Source organism: Salmo salar, chromosome 11 (genome assembly GCF_965601325.2).
Source record: "Salmo salar chromosome 11, fSalSal1, whole genome shotgun sequence".
Classification (NCBI taxonomy): Eukaryota; Metazoa; Chordata; class Actinopteri; order Salmoniformes; family Salmonidae; genus Salmo; species Salmo salar.
The window spans coordinates 38,590,001-38,611,243 of record NC_138301.1 but is presented as its reverse complement, the minus strand read 5'-3'; the positions used below and the strand labels follow the sequence as shown (position 1 = coordinate 38,611,243).

The 21,243-nt window shown below is 43.7% G+C and overlaps 2 protein-coding genes across 2 annotated transcripts in view; both read left to right on the top strand.

Annotated features, from left to right (window-relative positions):
- The first annotated feature begins 1,286 nt into the window (after window positions 1-1,286).
- On the top strand, window positions 1,287-11,731 carry LOC106562600 (selenoprotein S). The gene is made up of 6 exons (XM_045689479.2): window positions 1,287-1,559; window positions 8,292-8,423; window positions 8,742-8,848; window positions 9,365-9,454; window positions 9,910-9,982; window positions 10,775-11,731. Exons 1-6 carry the CDS (start codon window positions 1,466-1,468, stop codon window positions 10,855-10,857), a joined length of 579 nt encoding a protein of 192 aa, XP_045545435.1. The 5' UTR covers window positions 1,287-1,465; the 3' UTR covers window positions 10,858-11,731.
- Window positions 11,732-12,328: 597 nt separating this feature from the next.
- The window catches only part of LOC106562599 (chondroitin sulfate synthase 1), a 74,558-nt gene continuing 65,643 nt past the window's right edge, over window positions 12,329-21,243 (top strand). The window contains exons 1-2 of the mRNA XM_045689477.2: window positions 12,329-13,086; window positions 14,825-15,320. Of these exons, the coding sequence (XP_045545433.1) occupies window positions 12,776-13,086; window positions 14,825-15,320 (807 nt within the window). The 5' untranslated portion in view covers window positions 12,329-12,775. The remainder of the gene's footprint in view (window positions 13,087-14,824; window positions 15,321-21,243) is intronic.

The window sequence follows — 21,243 nt, the reverse complement described above, 5'->3', positions numbered from 1 at the left end:
ATGAGGTCGAAGGAATTGTCCGTAGAGCGCTGAGACAGGAATGTGTCGGGGTACAGATCTGGGAAATGGTACCCAAACATTTCTGCAGCATGTAAGGTCCCCAAGAACACAGTGGCCTCCATCATTCTTCAATGGAAGAAGTTTGGAACTACCAAGACTTCCTAGAGCTGGCCGCCCGGCCAAACTGAGGAATCTGGGGAGAAGGGCCTTGGTCAGGGAGGTGACCAAGAACCCAATGGTCACTCTGACAGTGCTTTAGAGTTCTTCTGTGGAGATGGGAGAACCTTCCAGAAGGACAGCCATCTCTGCAGCACTCCACCTATCAGGCCTTTATGGTAGTGGCCAGATGGAAGCCACGCCTCAGTAAAAGGCACATGACAGCCCACTTGGAGTTTGCCAAAAGGCACCTCAAGACTCTCAGACCATGAGAAACAAGATTCTCTGGTCTGATGAGACCAAGTTTCAAGTCTTTGGCCTGAATGCCAACCGTCAAGTCGGAAGGAAACCTGTCACCATCCCCAAGGTGAAGCATGGTGGTGGCAGCATCATGCTGTGGGGGTAATCAAATGGTTAACCAGACTACCTGCATTGACCATTTTTTGCACTGACTTTATGCCCACACACTGGACTCTACCCACACACTGGACTCTACCCACACACTCACACATGCATACACTGACACCCCAACACGCACACACATGCATACTGACACTATACACACATTCACACACACTTTCACACTCACCACATACGCTGCTGCTACTGTCTTATCTATCCTGTTGCCTAGTCACTTTACCCCTACCTATATGTACATAACTACTTCAATTACCTTGTACCCCTGCACATCGACTTGGTACTGCTACTTCTTGTATATAGCCATGCTATACTTACTTGTTATTGTTATTCACTGTGTAATTGTTCCTTGTGTCACTATTTTGTATCTTTAACTCTGCATTGTTGGAAAATGACCTGTAAATTAGCATTTCACTGTTAGTCTACAACTGTGGCATACAAGGCATGACTTATTTTATTTGAAAGAAACTGACTGCACACTGTGCTACAATGTAGATGGGTGAATGGATAGGCTACTTGTGGAGTGAACTGTACTGACCTCACAGGTCAAGTCTATGCTTCATTTTTACCTTCCAGTTTATAGAATGAAAAGCGGCATGACTTTGATAAGTGTAGCACTTTTTGAAAGGACTAAGTTAGTGTGTATTGACGTCTAGTTCCGCTTGCTAGGATACATTTATTGGACTCTGCCGCCACCTAGTGTGTGACTGGTGTCTTGCTCAGAAACACGAGAGGCTTCCACGTCATCTTTACTGGCGTGGTGTTTATAAGACATAGACCAGGAAATTGCATTTTTTGTCAACTCACGAAACATGGAAAAGTAGCTAGTTGGAGCTGTGGTGACATTGAAACGCATAATTAGAGGATTATAGAGTCACCAATACGTTTAGAAATGGATGACGATGTTACCATTGAGGACGAAGGTGGACCAGAAATACAGAAGACACCCCTTGGAAACCAGGATTTAAGTTTCCTGCAACAAACTGGTAACTTAAATTGGCTAGCTAATATCAGCTGCACAACTGTCAGTTTTCTGGCTTGTTTAGCAAGCCTAGCTGGCCTGGCTAGATATCCATCAAAGACTAAAGCTAATAATGCAGCTAGCTAGCTAACGTAATATCAGTGTTGTAGCTATTTTAGCTAGTGTAGGCTAAGATGGTTAGCTACAGTAGCAAAATAACTAGATACAGAAACGCATCATTCATTGACAGGGTTGCCAACTTTTGAAGAAAGCTTGGAGTTAAATTTGCTATGTGAGAACATTTTACTGTTTTAAAGCTTATTTCCTGCAATTCTACGTATTTTGACATGGTTTAGGCCTATGACCAGGGTAACAAATAACACCGGTCAGGTGTATTCAGGAATCAGGATGCTTAGAAAATGAAATATACACTCAACATTTTACGATTTTGTTACTTTGAGATTTTGGGTGGCAGAAATGTAAAGTATGCTAATATTTTATTTATTTTAATTTGTTTTGATTGTTTGACACTATTCAGACAGTAATGAGATGGGGAGACGGGCAAATGTGAGACAGTGGGGAGGTTGGAAGCAGGGATTGATACCTGTTCTCAGGTGGAAAGTACGGGAGTGTTACCACTACACCAAAGCTCTGCACAGGAAATTCTAATGTTGATGGCAGTGGGTAACCAAATCATAGATTGTAGTCTCCTTGTCCATAGACTGCCTTCAAGGTAAGAACACAAACGTTTTAAGTATTTTGTCATTTGGGTGAATTCACTTTAAAATTAGTCTGGAAGAAATTCCTGCTTGCTCACCAGGAGGGTTGGTGGTCCCTGTGCTTATGGATCATTCATATTCTCTTTCATCTCGCAAGGTCAAAAAATTATAAAACTATTAGTTTCCTCATTTAAGTTGCTTTGTTTCCCAAGTGCTGGGTCTTTTGAAAATGTTCTTATTATAACAATACATTTCTCAATCACCCAACCTTCAAGGAAACATCTAATAAATATCTATATAGGTTCTGGCCATCATCTTACTCTATGTAGACAAAATATGATGGGTTTATGAGTTGAGTCCCCCTAGCATCTCTGCCTAGCATGTGCACAATACTAGAATGTGAAATATATTTGCTTCCTGGAGCTTTTCATATCCATGCTTTTTTTTGTATGATCTATTCAAAACGGTCCATGAATGGCTGCAAAAATACATAGCCTCGTGCAATTCATTTTCAAAGACTCAAGTAGTCATATCAGATTTTGAATATGTGATTACACTGGCAACATAGGGAAGAAGTGGAATAATAAAATAAGTGTTGGGAATAACAGTTGTGTTATTGCTGACATTGCATTCATCACCCTATATTTTAGCCCAATGTTAAGAATGAGAATTTTTTTCCACTGATCAGACTAAATAAAATAAATAGATAATCAAATCTCCTGAAAACAGGATTACATTAATCTGCACCTAGACCCTAACATTTACATTACATTTAAGTCATTTAGCAGACGCTCTTATCCAGAGCGACTTACAAAATGGTGCATTCACCTTATGATATCCAGTGGAACAACCACTTTACAATAGTGCATCTAAATCTTTTAAGGGGGGGGGGGGGGTTAGAAGGATTACTTTATCCTATCCTAGGTATTCCTTAAAGAGGTGGGGTTTCAGGTGTCTCCGGAAGGTGGTGATTGACTCCGCTGTCCTGGCGTCGTGAGGGAGCTTGTTCCACCATTGGGGTGCCAGAGCAGCGAACAGTTTTGACTGGGCTGAGCGGGAACTGTGCTTCCTCAGAGGTAGGGGGGCCAGCAGGCAAGTGGTGGATGAACGCAGTGCCCTTGTTTGGGTGTAGGGCCTGATCAGAGCCTGAAGGTATGGAGGTGCCGTTCCCTTCACAGCTCCGTAGGCAATCACCATGGTCTTGTAGCGGATGCGAGCTTCAACTGGAAGCCAGTGGAGAGAGCGGAGGAGCGGGGTGACGTGAGAGAACTTGGGAAGGTTGAACACCAGACGGGCTGCGGCGTTCTGGATGAGTTGTAGGGGTTTAATGGCACAGGCAGGGAGCCCAGCCAACAGCGAGTTGCAGTAATCCAGACGGGAGATGACAAGTGCCTGGATTAGGACCTGCGCCGCTTCCTGTGTGAGGCAGGGTCGTACTCTGCGAATGTTGTAGAGCATGAACCTACAGGATCGGGTCACCGCCTTGATGTTAGTGGAGAACGACAGGGTGTTGTCCAGGATCACGCCAAGGTTCTTAGCACTCTGGGAGGAGGACACAAGGGAGTTGTCAACCGTGATGGCGAGATCATGGAACGGGCAGTCCTTCCCCGGGAGGAAGAGCAGCTCCGTCTTGCCGAGGTTCAGCTTGAGCTGGTGATCCGTCATCCACACTGATATGTCTGACAGACATGCAGAGATGCGATTCGCCGCCTGGTTATCAGAAGGGGGAAAGGAGAAGATTAATTGTGTGTCGTCTGCATAGCAATGATAGGAGAGACCATGTGAGGATATGACAGAGCCAAGTGACTTGGTGTATAGCGAGAATAGGAGAGGGCCTAGAACAGAGCCCTGGGGGACACCAGTGGTGAGAGCGCATGGTGCGGAGACAGATTCTCGCCACGCCACCTGGTAGGAGCGACCTGTCAGGTAGGACGCAATCCAAGCGTGGGCCGCGCCGGAGATGCCCAACTCGGAGAGGGTGGAGAGGAGGATCTGATGGTTCACAGTATCAAAGGCAGCAGATAGGTCTAGAAGGATGAGAGCAGAGGAGAGAGAGTTAGCTTTAGCAGTGCGGAGAGCCTCCGTGACACAGAGAAGAGCAGTCTCAGTTGAATGCCCAGTCTTGAAACCTGACTGATTAGGATCAAGAAGATCATTCTGAGAGAGATAGCAGGAGAGCTGGCCAAGGACGGCACGTTCAAGAGTTTTGGAGAGAAAAGAAAGAAGGGATACTGGTCTGTAGTTGTTGACATCGGAGGGATCGAGTGTAGGTTTTTTCAGAAGGGGTGCAACTCTCGCTCTCTTGAAGACGGAAGGGACGTAGCCAGCGGTCAAGGATGAGTTGATGAGCGAGGTGAGGAAGGGGAGAAGGTCTCCGGAAATGGTCTGGAGAAGAGAGGAGGGGATAGGGTCAAGTGGGCAGGTTGTTGGGCGGCCGGCCGTCACAAGACGCGAGATTTCATCTGGAGAGAGAGTGGAGAAAGAGGTCAAAGCACAGGGTAGGGCAGTGTGAGCAGGACCAGCGGTGTCGTTTGACTTAGCAAACGAGGATCGGATATCGTCAACCTTCTTTTCAAAATGGTTGACGAAGTCATCCGCAGAGAGGGAGGAGGGGGGGGGGGGGGGGGAGGAGGATTCAGGAGGGAGGAGAAGGTAGCAAAGAGCTTCCTAGGGTTAGAGGCAGATGCTTGGAATTTAGAGTGGTAGAAAGTGGCTTTAGCAGCAGAGACAGAAGAGGAGAATGTAGAGAGGAGTGAGTGAAAGGATGCCAGGTCCGCAGGGAGGCGAGTTTTCCTCCATTTCCGCTCGGCTGCCCGGAGCCTTGTTCTGTGAGCTCGTAGTGAGTCGTCGAGCCACGGAGCAGGAGGGGAGGACCGAGCCGGCCTGGAGGATAGGGGACAAAGAAAATCAAAGGATGCAGAAAGGGAGGAGAGGAGGGTTGAGGAGGCAGAATCAGGAGATAGGTTGGATAAGGTTTGAGCAGAGGGAAGAGATGATAGGATGGAAGAGGAGAGAGTAGCGGGAGAGAGAGAGCGAAGATTGGGACGGCGCAATACCATCCGAGTAGGGGCAGAGTGAGAAGTGTTGGATGAGAGCAAGAGGGAAAAGGATACAAGGTAGTGGTCGGAGATTTGGAGGGGAGTTGCAATGAGATTAGTGGAAGAACAGCATCTAGTAAAGATGAGGTCAAGCGTATTGCCTGCCTTGTGAGTAGGGGGGGAAGGTGAGAGGGTGAGGTCAAAAGAGGAGAGGAGTGGAAAGAAGGAGGCAGAGAGGAATGAGTCAAAGGTAGACGTGGGGAGGTTAAAGTCACCCAGAACTGTGAGAGGTGAGCCATCCTCAGGAAAGGAACGTATCAAGGTGTCAAGCTCATTGATGAACTCTCCAAGGGAACCTGGAGGGCGATAAATGATAAGGATGTTAAGCTTGAAAGGGCTGGTAACTGTGACCGCATGGAATTCAAATGAGGAGATAGACAGATGGGTCAGGGGAGAAAGAGAGAATGTCCACTTGGGAGAGATGAGGATTCCAGTGCCACCACCCCGCTGGCTCGATGCTCTAGGGGTATGCGAGAACACGTGGGCAGACGAAGAGAGAGCAGTAGGAGTAGCAGTGTTATCTGTGGTAATCCATGTTTCCGTCAGCGCCAGGAAGTCTAGGGACTGGAGGGTAGCATAGGCTGAGATGAACTCAGCCTTGTTGGCTGCAGACCGGCAGTTCCAGAGGCTGCCGGAGACCTGGAACTCCACGTGGGTCGTGCGCGCTGGGACCACCAGGTTAGAGTGGCAGCGGCCACGCGGTGTGAAGCGTTTGTATGGCCTGTGCAGAGAGGAGAGAACAGGGATAGACAGACACATAGTTGACAAGCTACAGAAGTGTTGTTTCTTGTATTATTGTCTCCTGTGTCTTTAGAGAACTGTTTCACTTTGATATCCTTTTTCTTCTGTCCTGATTTTCTCTTTCTTTTCTTCTGTTAACTAGATATTCTTTGTTGTTCTTCGTTAGCTAGCTAGCTTCTTCCAAAAGAGTCCCTAGCAACTGCTTAGCAACTGGTAAACAATTCAGCTTGCTAAGATAACTACAATTTTATGAAAAATAGTTATTTTTCAAAAGCCTATCGTCTTTGTTTGTTGCTTGTTTTTTCTCCTATTCAGTCTTGCAGTTTTCTTTTGCTTTTTTCCGATGTACTTCACTCTAAAAACCATGTAAATTTCAATATTTGTAGGAGCTCATTTTTCAGCTGCTGCTGCTCAAATTGGAGTTCCGGAACTAACTAACCAAATACGTGTTCTATTTGTTGTCCCCGGGTTCACAATCTGTTAGACACTTTTTGTTTTTTTGTTGTATCGTTCCAAAGCAGGTCACCCTACCAAACCTCCCTGCTAAAACATACTGTAGGTCTGTCTGCTGCCTTTTCGTTGTCACAGCCTAACACCGAACCCAAACCGGCTGCGCGCGTGCGCTATCGTGCATACATTTATTTTGTCCCCCTACACCAAACGCGATCACGACACGCAGGTTAAAATATCAAAACAAACTCTGAACCAATGACATTCATTTGGGGACAGGTCGAAAAGTATTAAACATGTATGGCAATTTAGCTAGTTAGCTTGCACTTTCTAGCTAATTTGTCCTGTTTAGCTAGCTTGCTGTTGCTAGCTAATTTGTCCTGGGATATAAACATTGAGTTGTTATTTTACCTGAACTGCACAAGGTCCTCTACTCCGACAAATTAATCCACACATAAAACGGCCAACCGAATCGTTTCTAGTCACCTCTCCTCCTTCCAGGCTTTTTCATCTTTGAATTTATATGGTGATTGGCATCTAAACTTTCATGGTATTACCTAGGCTACCGGCAAAACAGTTCGTCTTTCAATCACCCACGTGGGTATAACCAATGAGGAGATGGCACGTGGATACCTGCTTCTATAAACCAATGAGGAGATGGGAGACGCAGGACTTTCAGCGCGATCTGCGTCAGAAATAGGAATGACTTCTATTTTAGCCCTTGGCAACGCAGACGCTCGTTGGCGCGCACGAGCAGTGTGGGTGCAATAATTGAATAACATGGATTTCTACATTTATTTTGCGACGCTCGCGCACGCGACGTGCCGGTCTGGTCAGCATGTAAATGTCAATACTCAGGGCTGGCTCTAGCCTTTTGAGAACCCTAAGCAAGATTTGATTGGGGGGACCCCCACATCTTGAAAACATTTTAGTGGTCCCCCTTTTGATGTTGGATAATTTTTTTTGTGTATGTTTTAAGTTCATTTCCTGCAATTCAACACATTTTGCCAAGGGCCGTAGAGCGAATTTTGCCACTATAAAGCAAGTTTTCTGCAATTCTACACTTTGGTATGGAGAGAACTTTGCAATGTTACAACACATTTCATGCAATTCTACTCATTTTGCCATGGGACAGAGGAAAAAATGTGCCGTTTCACAGCTTATTTCCTGCAATTTCTACCCATTTTGCCGTGGAGTGGATCAACATTTTGTAATGAATTATGCCATGTTAATGTAATATGAGTGTGCATGACTAATGTAACCGATGTGAAATGGCTAGTTAGTTAGCGGTGGTGCGCGCTAACAGCGTTTCAATCGGTGACGTCACTTGCTCTGAGACTTGAAGTAGGGTTTCCCCTTGCGTTGCAAGGGCCGCTGCTTTTGTTGTGCGATGGGTAACGATGCTTCGTGGGGTGTCAGTTGTTGATGTGTGCAAGGGTCCCTGGTTCGAGCCCAGGTTGGGGCGAAGAGAGGGACGGAACCTAAACTGTTACACTAACAAAATCAATAGGCGCCCCCTGGAGGTCAGAGCCCCTGGGCACGTGCCCTTCATGCCCGGTCCGTATTCGGCCAGGCTTACTACTTGTTTAGGTTGGTTGGTTGGTTGGTTGGTAGTTAGCTTAAGCTATCTAAAAAAAATTTGCGGACATGGCTAAAAGAGAAATGTTGAAATTGCACCTGATGTATTATACTGTTCTTACACTCAATAGTAAGTTGTGACCTCAACATAATTTCGCTTCCTGTCCACAGTCGGACCATTGTTGGCAGAATATGGATGGTATCTGTTGTTCATGTGTGTGGGGGTCTACCTGGTGGTCCAGCACCTGAGCAAGAGGAGAGCCAGCCAGGGACAGAGCAGCTCAGCTTCTGGAGCAGTGCAAAGTGAGTGGCCGTAACCAATAGTTTTTTTATTTAACCAAGGAAGTCACTGAGTTTGACAAGTACATTTAGTCTCTTACGCAGATGCACGCACACACACACACGCACCTAGGACATGAGCATTCTTGCTGCAGCTCCAACAATGCCACATATTCTCAAGACAATGACAAGCATGCTAAAGCAGAAACCAACTGGCACTCACAGGCTAGAGCCAGCTCTCATTCCATCCAGGCGACTGACACATCAGGAACGAAATCTCGGAATGTCATGGAATTAATGGAGTCAGTAATATCATCCAATCTTTAAAAAACAATCTGGCAGATCCCAATGCAGTGGTGAGGAGACAAGAGGCACTGGAGGCGTCCAGGAGAAGAATGCAGGAGGAGCTGGATGCCAAGGCGGCCCTCTTCAGGCTGAAACAACAACAGGTATAAAGTGACACCTTTCACATAGACGGACCATACATGGGCCATGGACGGACCATACATGGGCCATGGACGGACCATGGCTTCTTAGCAAAGAGCAATTTCTCAAGCAAGAATTTTGCTAGGACTGTCTGGGAGTGGTCTGAGTTGGGAGGGGAAAACTATCTGTTATTGGCAGAGAGGTTTGGAACTCTTTCTTATTGGTCTATTAACTAATTTAACGCCTGGTGATGTCACCAGGCAGGCCAAAACTCCGTCCCACCAAAACAGGTGGAAATTTCAGGCGGCCTTTTCAAACAGCTCTCACACTAAAAGGGCATTATCATCGTTTTCACAGTATTATTCCAACCTCAGTGTGGAAATAAATATGTAAAGCACAGGAAAGTCAGATTTTTGACTGCACTGGGCCTTTAACACAGATCTAAAACCCCAGGCACCACAAACAAGTTTGCCCGTTGTCCCTGCCAAATCTGATCTTGAAGACTTTTTGGTACTTGTCTTTTGTTTGCCGCGTGATAGCTGGAGGAGGAGAAGAGACAACAGAAAATTGAGATGTATGACAGCATGAAAGAGGGGAGGAGTTACAGAGGAAAAGCAAAGACAGCCCAGGTAAGCTGCCTTCTCTATCATAGGCCTAAGTAACATACATACCATATGCCATTTTGCAGACGCTTTTATCCAAAGCGACTTGCGTGCATACATTTCACATATGTGTGGGCCTGGGAATCGAACACACAACCCTGGCATTGCAAGCGCCATGCTCTACCAACTGATTCATACAGGACCACCATACATATAATGCAAAGTAAATGCACCATTTGATAGACATTATTGCAGAGTCAGGAGTTTTTTTTTACGGGCAGGTCACGGGTCAGAAAAATCTCTTGGCTGTGATAAGTCATGATTAGCACCCAGAGTTTTTCCTGACCATGTCCATCCTGACCATGAAGAAACTTCTGTCTCAGACATATTACATAAGTCGTAGATTTGTTCATGGGTTTCATGTAAACACTTGTCTGTAAATGAAAATAGCTCATAATTATTATTATGATGTAACACTTCAGAACACTGAAGAGGCCAGCACATCGACTACAGTGTTGAAACCAAAGACTGACAAGAAGCCCCTACGGAGCAGTGGTATGTTGACATATTTGATGATGAGAGCAGTATTGTAATTGGGGGCTTCCAGAAGTATGTTTGTAATGGCTGGGAGGGTGTGTAAGCAACACAAAAGGGGGGTTAAGTGCAATTACATTTTTATGATTGTATTTCCCTTGTGACCCAATAAAAAAACGATTGTTCACAAAAAATAAAACGTTAGACATCATGCTCACTGTTAAAGTAATTAAACGGGTTCGGAATCCTACTAGATCCGTTTCTGCATCCATGCAATGATGAGCAACTTTCATATTCATGCAAGGCACTAATCTTACTGTAAATAAAAAGCACTGCTATTCTTACTGAAACCTATTCAAAGGTTATACATTTAACATTTCCACCTGCAAATGGTGCCAAACATAAAGTACATACCAGTAGTAACGAAGGAATGAAATCCACAAAAGAAAAACAATTGAACACTGCGCAACGCTGCAAAGTAGCTTTGTACTGCAACTAGTTGGTCTTGCGAGTTGTGTACATCTCTGTATTACGATACAGGAAAACAGATAATATTGCTAATGTTTTGTATTTCAAAAACATTAGCGATACAAAATGTCCATCCTTGCAACTGATGTTTTTTGGATTATGATCCGGTAAGAAGCAGTACTAAGCTTTTTGGGGGGGGGATATCCAAACAGTGTCTTTACAAAGAAAATGGCTTAAATGTGACGTTGCTCCTTTAAGGAATAAGTAGTAGGTAGGTGACGCTGGCGTCCTCCATCTCCTCTCTGTGCCAGTAACCTACATTCTGCCCTGCTGTGTGTATTTCAGGCTTTAATCCCCTGAGCGGCGAGGGAGGTGGATCCTGTGCGTGGAGACCAGGAAGGAGAGGGCCGTCAGCTGGCGGCGGATGAGGTTAAAGGAGGTCAGAGCCACAGGCTCAGGGTCGACATCTCCCCCTTAACCCGGATCTAGGATCAGAATACCCTACCGTCGTTCCTAACCTGAATTACTAGGAGGATGGAAGAAATATCTGACCCTGTATCTGTGGCTAGGTGTGACTTGTGCCTACTCTGAGGTGACCTGTGAACTCTGATCTTTGACCCGTCCGAGTCACACACACTGACCTACTGAAGGAAGCTGCCAGCAATCTCAAAGCCCTCTTAGTTGTTGATCTAAATCAATCTGTTATTTGTAACTCTGTGTTTGGGTTTAGGGATTGGTTTCACAACTGTCTGTTTTAGATCATGTTGCCTCAGTAATATTAGCATTGTCAAAAAATATAATGTGTTGCCACATGATAACGATGAATCCTTTCTGTTTTAATGCCTCTGGACAACTTCAAACTAACCAGTGTTGAAAACGATTGTCTTGTTTCCACATTCAAATTTTGGCTTATTGAATCATCTTATTTCAGGACACCTGAGAAGGCCTTCTGAGTATGACAGTTTGTAATGATGCTATTCCTGTAAATGGCATCTGTGCCAGTGGGTTTGGCTGATGACTTTCAGTGTAACTGTGTGTTTTCTTGTCTTCTTTTGGGGTTGGCATCTGTGTAAACTTTCAAATGTGTGCTGCCTACCAAGGCTTCATGTTGCGAGAGTAGACGCTAGCCAGATGGCTTTAGTAGTGCTGTGCACCGTACTGCTTTTTATACAATTACATAAATCAGATGTAACTGTTAGTCATCGTGTTATTTATTGGAATATCAATGATCATCAAGCAATTTTAGTTACTGAGAAATAAACTGACCTGCACCTTTTTATCACAATAAAGATATTATAGATACGTAGACAACTTATCTGATGTTTGATGGGGAGGCTGACTGTGACGACACAATAGCTAATGTAATGGTCCAGTGCCGTCATCATACACCTGCCAACTCCATATTGCCCACTCGATGGCGGCATTGTAATGTAAATGAAGCCACAATCATAACGGTATGGTACAGAGTTTCGAAACTGTATTGGGTCAGATCGCACTGATTTCTATGGCTGTCATAGACATTATTGTTGTAGTCTTACTCTTAAATTGATAAGAATTTTATACAATCATTATAAACCTTATGTTAATTTTCTGCACACCATTTACGTTAATTGAGTTATAGAGCATTTTGTGGTTGGCCTAGTCGATTATGATTTCTCAGAAATAGCTTTTTCATTTCACTATCAGTGCCGCATATTAACTCGGCTGACGTTTAATTTCAAGGTTCAACAATGCTTGCTCTGTACTTTTTTGCCTGTCTGCATGCATGGTCTTCCACTTTCACCGGCTCGTCACCAGGATATTCTCAGTTTGTGATCAGACTTGCGCGTCAAATACTGGAAGGAAAAAAAGCTGAGACCACTGCGTAATCACACACCCCAGCCAGTCAGAGCGCTCCTACGGAGTAGCCACTAGGTCAAATCACACAGTTAAGCCGCGTTGCTACTAAGCGTTTTCGACATTCTCACAATGGCGAGGTAGTGGAAAGAATGGGTTGGCTACGCGTCTCTGGGCGAAGATGAAACCATACATTTTGTTGAAGGTCGCAGTTTTTTGTCATGTATTGATAGCGACGGAATGCTTGCTGATTAGAAGGGCCACATGAAGAGAGGAGTGTACGTTCAGGTGGTGGGTTTATGGAGACTGCTACGTATGCAACAGCCAGCTTACATCGGGACCAAAAGCGGGTTGGAGAAGAAAGAAGCTTTCCTACAATGAGAGCGCGTTAACCCCGTTTTTTATGAGGAGGGAGAAACAATTGAACCAATATTGCTTTACAACGACGCTGTGTTGGCAACAGCAAGAATAGGCTACGAGGCAAATCGGAGTTGGGTCAAGTTTTGGGGAATGGCAGGTCGAAGCCGAAGAGCATGGTTTAGTGTTCTGTTGGGGCTGGTTGTCGGGTTCACCCTGGCTTCCAGACTCATATTACCGAAGGCTACGGAGTTGAAGAAATCCGGTCAGAAACGCAAGGCGAACCCAGCCGGTTGCGGGTTGAACGGGGGTCTGAGGAGAGAACACGGTGGGGTGTTATGGCCCCCGCAAGATAACGGATTTTCGGCGACCGAGAAGCCTGTTCCGAGGTCCAACAATTTCCTTTACGTCGGCGTCATGACTGCCCAGAAGTACCTGAATAACCGCGCCATCGCGGCACATAGGTAAGTTATGTGTAGAAATTGAAGGAATGTTGCTTTTTATTTTTTAAGAAGATACCATTTTCAGCTATTAGTTTTCTGTCCCAGGGTTTCTGTACGCGTCATTTCTGCTCATTCCTCCCCATTCTGAAATTGTCAGCCTACATTTTACATAGGCACTTAAAGAGAAATATTGTTGCTAGTTTTCTGCCAAATAGGGATACCGAATTTCAACAATGTTGCCTACACTCTTAAGTCTTTTATGCAAAATTGTTATAAATGTAATCGATAGAAATGTTGCTAGTCGCCATTTAACAGTGTATGAATGCCATGTGTGGCTGTGGCCTGTATTATGATAGTCCTTTTCTTGTGAGCTATTAAACACCTCAACGTTAGGCAGGCCATGTCCTGTAAGCTGTCAAGACAAAACCTTGTTGGATATAATATTATAGATGATATACAGTCACTACAACGTGTCCTAAGTGACATTTAGAAGTCTTTGTTACAGGGTCTATGTTATAACATGCTCTCAACATTCACACCCACATTTACCTAACAAAAATCACACTTCAATAGGCGAACTGTTCTGTTCAGTTTTTCAGGGCTTTGCCAACTCTGAACACATTCACTTCACAATTGAGCTGTATCATTCTGTGGTGATGGTTTTGCCAACAGATGAGCTGTATAGGCTCTTTGGTAGGCTAGTGTTTAATTCGATTGGGTAAGCAATGGCTCCATCCAAGATATTTCCAATTGTGAGGGGTTTCTGTAAGTGTTTTGTTGTAGACTAGCACTGATGCTATTAGGATAGCTCTAAATGTAGAGATGTCTGTTTGGAAAGAGTGAATGTTAATGTTATTAGCCCTGAAATGTCTTTCATCTAGGCCCCACTGAAATGCAGTGAATGTGAAGCTGAAGGTTTTATGAAATGATGGGTTGGACTGAGAAGACGGCACTGTTGAGTCTGCAGGCTATCCTTTCATGTGTCCAGTCATGTGGAAGATTCAATATAATTCAGGGGAAATGTATTTGCACATCTTCAAAGACATACAAGGATATCTCTATTCAATCAGATTAATTAGAGTAGTTTATTTAGTCTCCCTGGAATGTCCTTTCAATGGACCGATCATGATGAACATCTAGAGACCTGAGAAGGAGATATCTATCACAGTATTTTACATCCACTCCCATGTCTTTATTTTGGGCCCAAAGTAAAGTCCCATTTAGTTTATTTTCAGTGCAGATGGTGGGAAAGCAGGCCTACTTTTTACTGTCTCAGTTGTTAGTTAATTACTAGATTCCCTCATTCAAATACAGTTCTTTATCCTAATGAAACATTACTGGTGCTCAGTTGGGTATTTAGTGGGCTCAAGTCTGTGTGAACCTCTTGTAAATACAGGTTATAACACATGTTATGCCGTGCTATTACATGACGCTCATCCGTCTATTTGACATTTTAGTCATTTATTAGACTCTTACAGTAGTGAATATATATAATATATATATACATATATTATATATATATACATACATACATACATACATACATACATATATATATATATATACATTTTCATACTGGTCCCCCGTGGGAATCTAACCCATAAACCTGGCGTTGCAAGCGTCATGTTCTACCAACTGAGCCACATGGGACCGTCTATCTATGTCCTTCGTGGGCCCAGACTTGTGTGTGTGTTAGAACTCTGACCCACTCTCCATCCTATAGAGTACCTGACCTCTGCCCATGTGTCTCTCTCTGTAGAACGTGGGCTCAGACCATCCCGGGCCATGTGGAGTTCTTCTCCAGCGAGGGTTCGGACACCACCATCCCCATCCCCATCGTGGCGCTGCACAACGTGGACGACTCGTACCCACCGCAGAAGAAGTCCTTCATGATGCTCAAGTACATGCACGACCACTACCTGGACCAATATGAGTGGTTCATGCGGGCCGACGATGATGTGTACATCAAGAGCGAGCGCCTGGAGGGCTTCCTGCGCTCGCTCAACAGCAGCGAGGCCCTCTTCCTGGGCCAGACGGGCATGGGCGCCCGCGACGAGCTGGGCAAGCTGGCGCTGGAGCCCGGCGAGAACTTCTGCATGGGTGGCCCCGGCGTGATCATGAGCCGTGAGGTGCTGCGCCGGATGGTTCCCCACATCGGCCAGTGCCTGCAGGAGATGTACACCACGCACGAAGACGTTGAGGTGGGCCGCTGCGTGCGGAGGTTTGCCGGCGTGCAGTGCGTCTGGTCCTACGAGGTAAGAGCAAAGATGGCGGCCGGTTGTATTGTATACTGCAGTTAGTAGATCTATCACTGCTTTTGAAGGTTTATTTTTAATTGGTGTTATACAAGAGAAGGCTGGGTAGAAAACCATCTGAGATTGAGGATGTAGTCGGTAGAAGTGACCTTCAATGTAGTCCGTCTGAAGTGTACTAAAATGTGAGGAGGGGAATCGCCAACAAGACGCCTACCTTGGCTTGAAGTACTCTGTGAAGCGAAAGACATCATGCAGTGGATTTCCCACACACCACAATAGTGTGTCAAGGGCATAAGTTGATAGTCAGTAGATCTGGCACCTTCAGTAGGCACTCCTTAGACTATCTCCTGGCAGATTTACTATTCAGATCTTATTCATGTGACCATATGATTGCTTGACAGATCAAAGAAAGGGACAATTCCATTAAATTATGCTGAGACCAGGGCTCTAAAGTGCGACCATTCTGGTTCCATATGCCCCTGTAAATATGTTTCTGTGTGACCTGACATTTTATTTTGGGAGCACCAGTGCGTCTAGGAGAAAAATGAGTCAGATAATAATTGCTGTAATGATTAGGGTTTGCTGTTCCCGAGTGACCTACTGTAGAGTAAAACCGAGCACATATTTGCTACTGTCACGGCTGCACCGTTACAACAGAGAAAATGGACTGTTTCAAGCACAAACAGGTAAAAAGTTATGACCCATACTACTGGCGCAATATCTGTTTCTTCCTATCGTGGGATTTGTGGGCTGCATTTTGCATTCATAAACCATGAATGTTTACACCTTGTTCAGTCATGTTACCTCATTATCTAGCTAGCTAACAACCTGGTTACTTCAGCATTCTATCCACTAAACATTTGTCATTATCTAGCTAGCTAACAGCCTGGTTACTTCAGCATTCTATCCACTAAACATTTGTCATTATCTAGCTAGCTAACAGTCTGGTTACTTCAGCATTCTATCCACTAAACATTTGTCATTATCTAGCTAGCTAACAGCCTGGTTACTTCAGCATTCTATCCACTAAACATGTGAGGCACAGAAAGGAAGGAAAGGGATAGCTTCTTCAGCAGATCAAGGATCACTCCAATGAGTGAATGACTGATCTCTTAAATGTCATCACTCACAAACTTGAACCTCTTAAAGCGACCCTGTACAATTGTAATGTTTTGCATCTCAATAGGTACACAATGTAGAAACCTCATTTTTCAATGGCAGGTTTTTCTTGTTAACATTTTAGCTTTTTATAATAAATAAATGTCTTTACACTGTTAAATATTCATATCTATAGCACAACGTGTGCTTCATATATACTGTATCTCAATCAATGTAAACTTTAGTTTCTGGCCAAACAATATTTTTTTTCCCGCTTATACTGCAATCAAAATTCCATGTTTCAGACTTTTGCTTTCTAATGTGCATTGTTCTAAAATCAACCCCATTTAACAAGGTTCTGCAGGTGGAATTTAGGGTATCAGAGATTATGGGTTGCAGCTTGGCAAAAGGTGCCCGTTTTCATCTCACAGTAACTGTGGAGCTTTCATGCTGCTGTCCTCCTCACAAGCATTAGACAGAGATTAGAGGGGGAACTGTCAGACTCTTAATTCAACTGTCGATCAATTCATGTCTTTATTCATTAGGCCCACTTGATCTGACGTGTGTTTGCGCTTACGCCCCGCTGGTCCTTTGATATCAAGGTTATTATGACCCAGAGTCACGTTGGCCTGTGTGTGTGTGTGTTTATTGACCAGTTTGTAAACCATAACAAGACATTTTCTGTTTGCAGTTGTCCACTGGGTTCCTTTACAAACTACCAGAAACAGTATGTTGTGTATTTTGGCAGCAGGCACAAGGCCGGACACCCACCCACCATACGGTTGACTTGGCATTCTTCAGTTAGTCATTTAGCCATAAATCAAGTCAAGGGTTCCGTAGTCACTGTTGAGACACGCAGCTAAACGCACATTTCCCCCATCCAAATAAATCTGCATATAATATCAGGCCTGTGAACAAATTGTTAAAACGCAGCATCTGTTGAGTTTTTAAAGCTACTAATGAATCTGGTTTGGCAGGTGGAATGAGAGAGCTGACATGTTTGCTGTCTCATATACAGAGTTCAGTCCCAGCCACCTTTACAACAGGCCTGGGGCGACTTTTAAACAGCCATTTGATGTGAGTTTTAATTACAGCTTATCGTTATCTAGTTACAGAGAGCGGAGCCAAGCAACTGCATCATTAATATCAGTGTGTGTGTGTGTCTCTGTCTTTCTGTCCTCTTCCTCCTAAGTGTGTGTGTCTGGCTGTCCGTCCGTCCCTTCCTCTCCTCATCACATCTCCATGGTGAATCTAAATGACTGTTTAACTTCTTGCATCTAGGCGTTCCGCTAGCGGAACCCCGTTCCACCAGCAGAACGCCTAGCCAACAGCCAATGGAACAGCAGGGCGCGAAATTCAAAACATCAAAAATCTAATAATTTCAATTTCTCAAACATATGACTATTTTACACCATTTTAAAGAGACACTTCTCCCGAATCCAACCACGTTGTCCGATTTCAAAAAGTCTTTAGAGCGAAAGCAAAACATTAGATTATGTTAGGACACCACGTAAACAAGAAAAGCCACACAGTCATTTTCCTAGCAAGGAGATGTCACAAAAACCCCAAATCCAGCTAAAATGAAGCACTAACCTTTGACGATCTTCATCAGATGACACTCCTAGGACATCATGTTACACAATACATGTATGTTTTGTTGGATCAAGTTCATATTTATTTCCAAAAACAGCATTTTACATTGGCGCGTGATGTTCAGAAAATGATTAGCCTCCAAAACCTCCGGTGAAAGACCACAATGTGCACATTCATTTACAGAAATACTCATCATAAATGTTGACAAAATCTATAACAATTATTTAAAGAACTATAGATTTACTACCTCTTAATGCAACCGCTGTGTCAGATTTCAAAATAACTTTACGGAGAAAACACATTGTTCAATATTCTGAGTACATAGCTCAACCATCAATGCAAGCTATACATTTACCCGTCAAGCCACGGCGTCGTCAAAACTCTAAAATACTGTAAAAAATATTTTCTATCTTTGCTGATCTTCGGCGGAATGCACTCGGAAGGACTCCCACTTCCACAAGAAATGTTCATTTGTTTGATAAAGTCCATAATTTATGTCCAAATACCTCCGTTTTGTTGGCGTGTCCAGAACACTATTCCAAAAGGCACAAGACGGGGGCGCAAATCAATAGACGAAAAGCTCAAAAGTTCCATTACCATTTGTAGAAACATGTCAAACGCTGTTTCCAATCAAACCGTAGGGTGTTTTTAACATAAACAATCAATAATATTCCAACCGGACAATAGCGTATTCATTACAGAAGAAGAAAAAAAAATGCTATCCATGCGTGAACGCGCATGAAGTAACTACATGACCTCAGACAGTACACTGCTTGAATCGGCTGTAATTCGGTCAAAATTCACCGTAGAAGACTCAAACAACTTTGTAAAGACTGTTGACATCTAGTGGAAGCCTTAGGAAGAAGTGCAAGTTGACCCTACAGACACTGTAGTTTCAATAGAAAATGGTCTGAAAGACTACAATTCTCAGACTTCCCACTTCCTGGTTGGATTTTTCTCAGGATTTTGCCTGCCATATGAGGTCTGTTATACTCACAGACATAATTCAAACTGTTTTAGAAACTTCAGAGTGTTTTCTATCCAAGTCTACTAATAATATGCAAATATTTGACTCTGGGCCCGAGTAGTATGCCGTTTAATTTGGGTACGTTTTTCATCCGGCCGTGAAAATACTGCCCCCTATAGCGAAGAGGTTAACATTACATTGTCTGAAATCTCAGACAATTTCCACATTTTGATGATTCAGTACGTTGGTAGGAAAACTTGCTGACATCACAGTGGAGGTCTTTACTATTAAAATACAAATTAAAAGTTGCTTATGAAGATGTATTCCTTCAATAAGAGGCAGTTGTTTGGTCAGCCAAGCCATCGACAGTGTGTTTTGTGGGAGCGTTTGAATGAATGTCTGTACATTAGTCTATTTAATGTGGTGAAGGAAGAGAAAGAGGTGTGACCCAAACCAAGGCTTATTATTCATCTAGGAGTCCAGTCTTAGATGTGAGACACACACACACAAAGCCTCTCTTTGTGGCACTGCTAATAAAACAAATCCCACTAATAAGTCATTGGTGATCAAACCTCTTCTTGTTTCTTTTGGTCGCTGTTTGGGTGGGATGAGGCGATGGATGCAAATAATCACATGGGCTCATAGTGAATGGTCCTGAGTCATGTGATTGTGTCTGTATTGGCCCAGGTCTCACTCCTGACCAAAGAAACATCTCTGGTTTCCTCAGTAATGCCTGCCTGTGGGGTTAGTTGCTATGGTAGCTGTGCATCCATGTCTCCCTTCACTACGAGCGAGTCAGTGTTGTTGAGTCATTATCCCAAGGGTGTTTTAGAAGAGCCCTCCAGTGATTCAGAAAGAGCAGCAGAACAGCCGTCACTGGGCTTTGAGACTATTGATCCTCTATCACAGCCACAAAAACCAGCAGTTTCTGTCAGACTAGCTGTTATCATACACTACAAGTATGTGGACGCCTGCTCCTTGAACATCTCATTCCAGAATCATGGGCATTAATATGGAGGTAGTCGTCGTCCCCTCATGTTCACAACATTTCTATAGGCTATGCAATTGTGTGAGAACATTAAACAGAGGAGGATCCCATCAGCTTTCTATAGGCTAGGCCTACTATATTCTCAACTTTCCTAATATTAAGCACATTGCTTGTCTTTACAACAGGAGTATAGCCTACCTGGCTGGCATGAAAAGCGTCCTCCATTCGCTATTTAAGAGCATAGATGACATGTATTTCCCCTGCTCCTGTTTCCAGACAGGTGATAATAATGGTAATACTAATGGTCCATTTGAATCAGAACAGATTTCACATATTATTTAGTATATGTAAAGAAGATTACATCAGGAATAGTCTGATGGATGACAATATTAGCCTATCACTTGTGAATGATTCCCAGCATAAGAAATAATGCCTTTTTTAAAAAACTTTTTCTAATCATAGTCGCACACCTCATGTAGTCTAGCCCATATCCCTATGTTTTTGATAAGGTTTGTAACTAAAGTGGCCAAATAAGTTAAAATGAAGCACATGAATCCGCTTTACAAGGGGTGTAGATCCTAACTGGCATACAGAAGCAGCGCGTGAGTTTGGGGAAGATTATTTTCACCTTAAAAATGCACCTTTATGGCTCTCAACCTTCGCCTCTCCTGAGTCCGTACGGGAGTTGCAGCGATGAGACAAGACTTTAACGACCAATTGGATACCACGAAATTGGGGAGAAAACGAGGTAAAAAAACAACAACAAAAAAAGGAAAATGCACCTTTTATAATAAAAGTGTTACATATATTACATATAGCTTCTAGCCTACTGCCATGTGCACATTGCTGCGCTTATAATGTGAAGAAACGGACTTATAGTTTATTCACATTTTAAGCTAAACGTTCGGATCTGTTGAGTCAGCCTCATTGCTTAAAAATGTTTTTTTGATGCTAGTGGTTGTATTAATTTGGGATCTATCACATCCCACAACTGTCCCAGACTATGTTAGGAATATTTATTTATCACACAGAATAGAATAGGTTGACTTTTGTACTATGGGGGATAGTAGATTGAAATAGGCTAGTGTTTTTGCTGTTCATTAGGTCTACTCATCTTGTTGGCTGACATAAAGTAAATGTGGACAGTTCTTCCTGTATCTTCAATATGCACCTCAGAATTGGATAAGGACTCTCGCAGTTGCGTCAAATTGTGATTGGTGCAGTGTTGTGATTGATGTAGTGTTGTGATTGGTGTAGTGGTGTAGTGTTGTGATTGG

Bases quoted from the DNA above. Each gene is read 5' to 3' on its own strand.
- LOC106562600 (XM_045689479.2), top strand. From the start codon at position 1,466: ATGGATGACGATGTTACCATTGAGGACGAAGGTGGACCAGAAATACAG. The intron at 9,455-9,909 runs GTAAGCTGCCTT...GTAACACTTCAG, and splicing joins GAAAAGCAAAGACAGCCCAG to AACACTGAAGAGGCCAGCAC. The intron at 9,983-10,774 runs GTATGTTGACAT...TGTGTATTTCAG, and splicing joins GAAGCCCCTACGGAGCAGTG to GCTTTAATCCCCTGAGCGGC.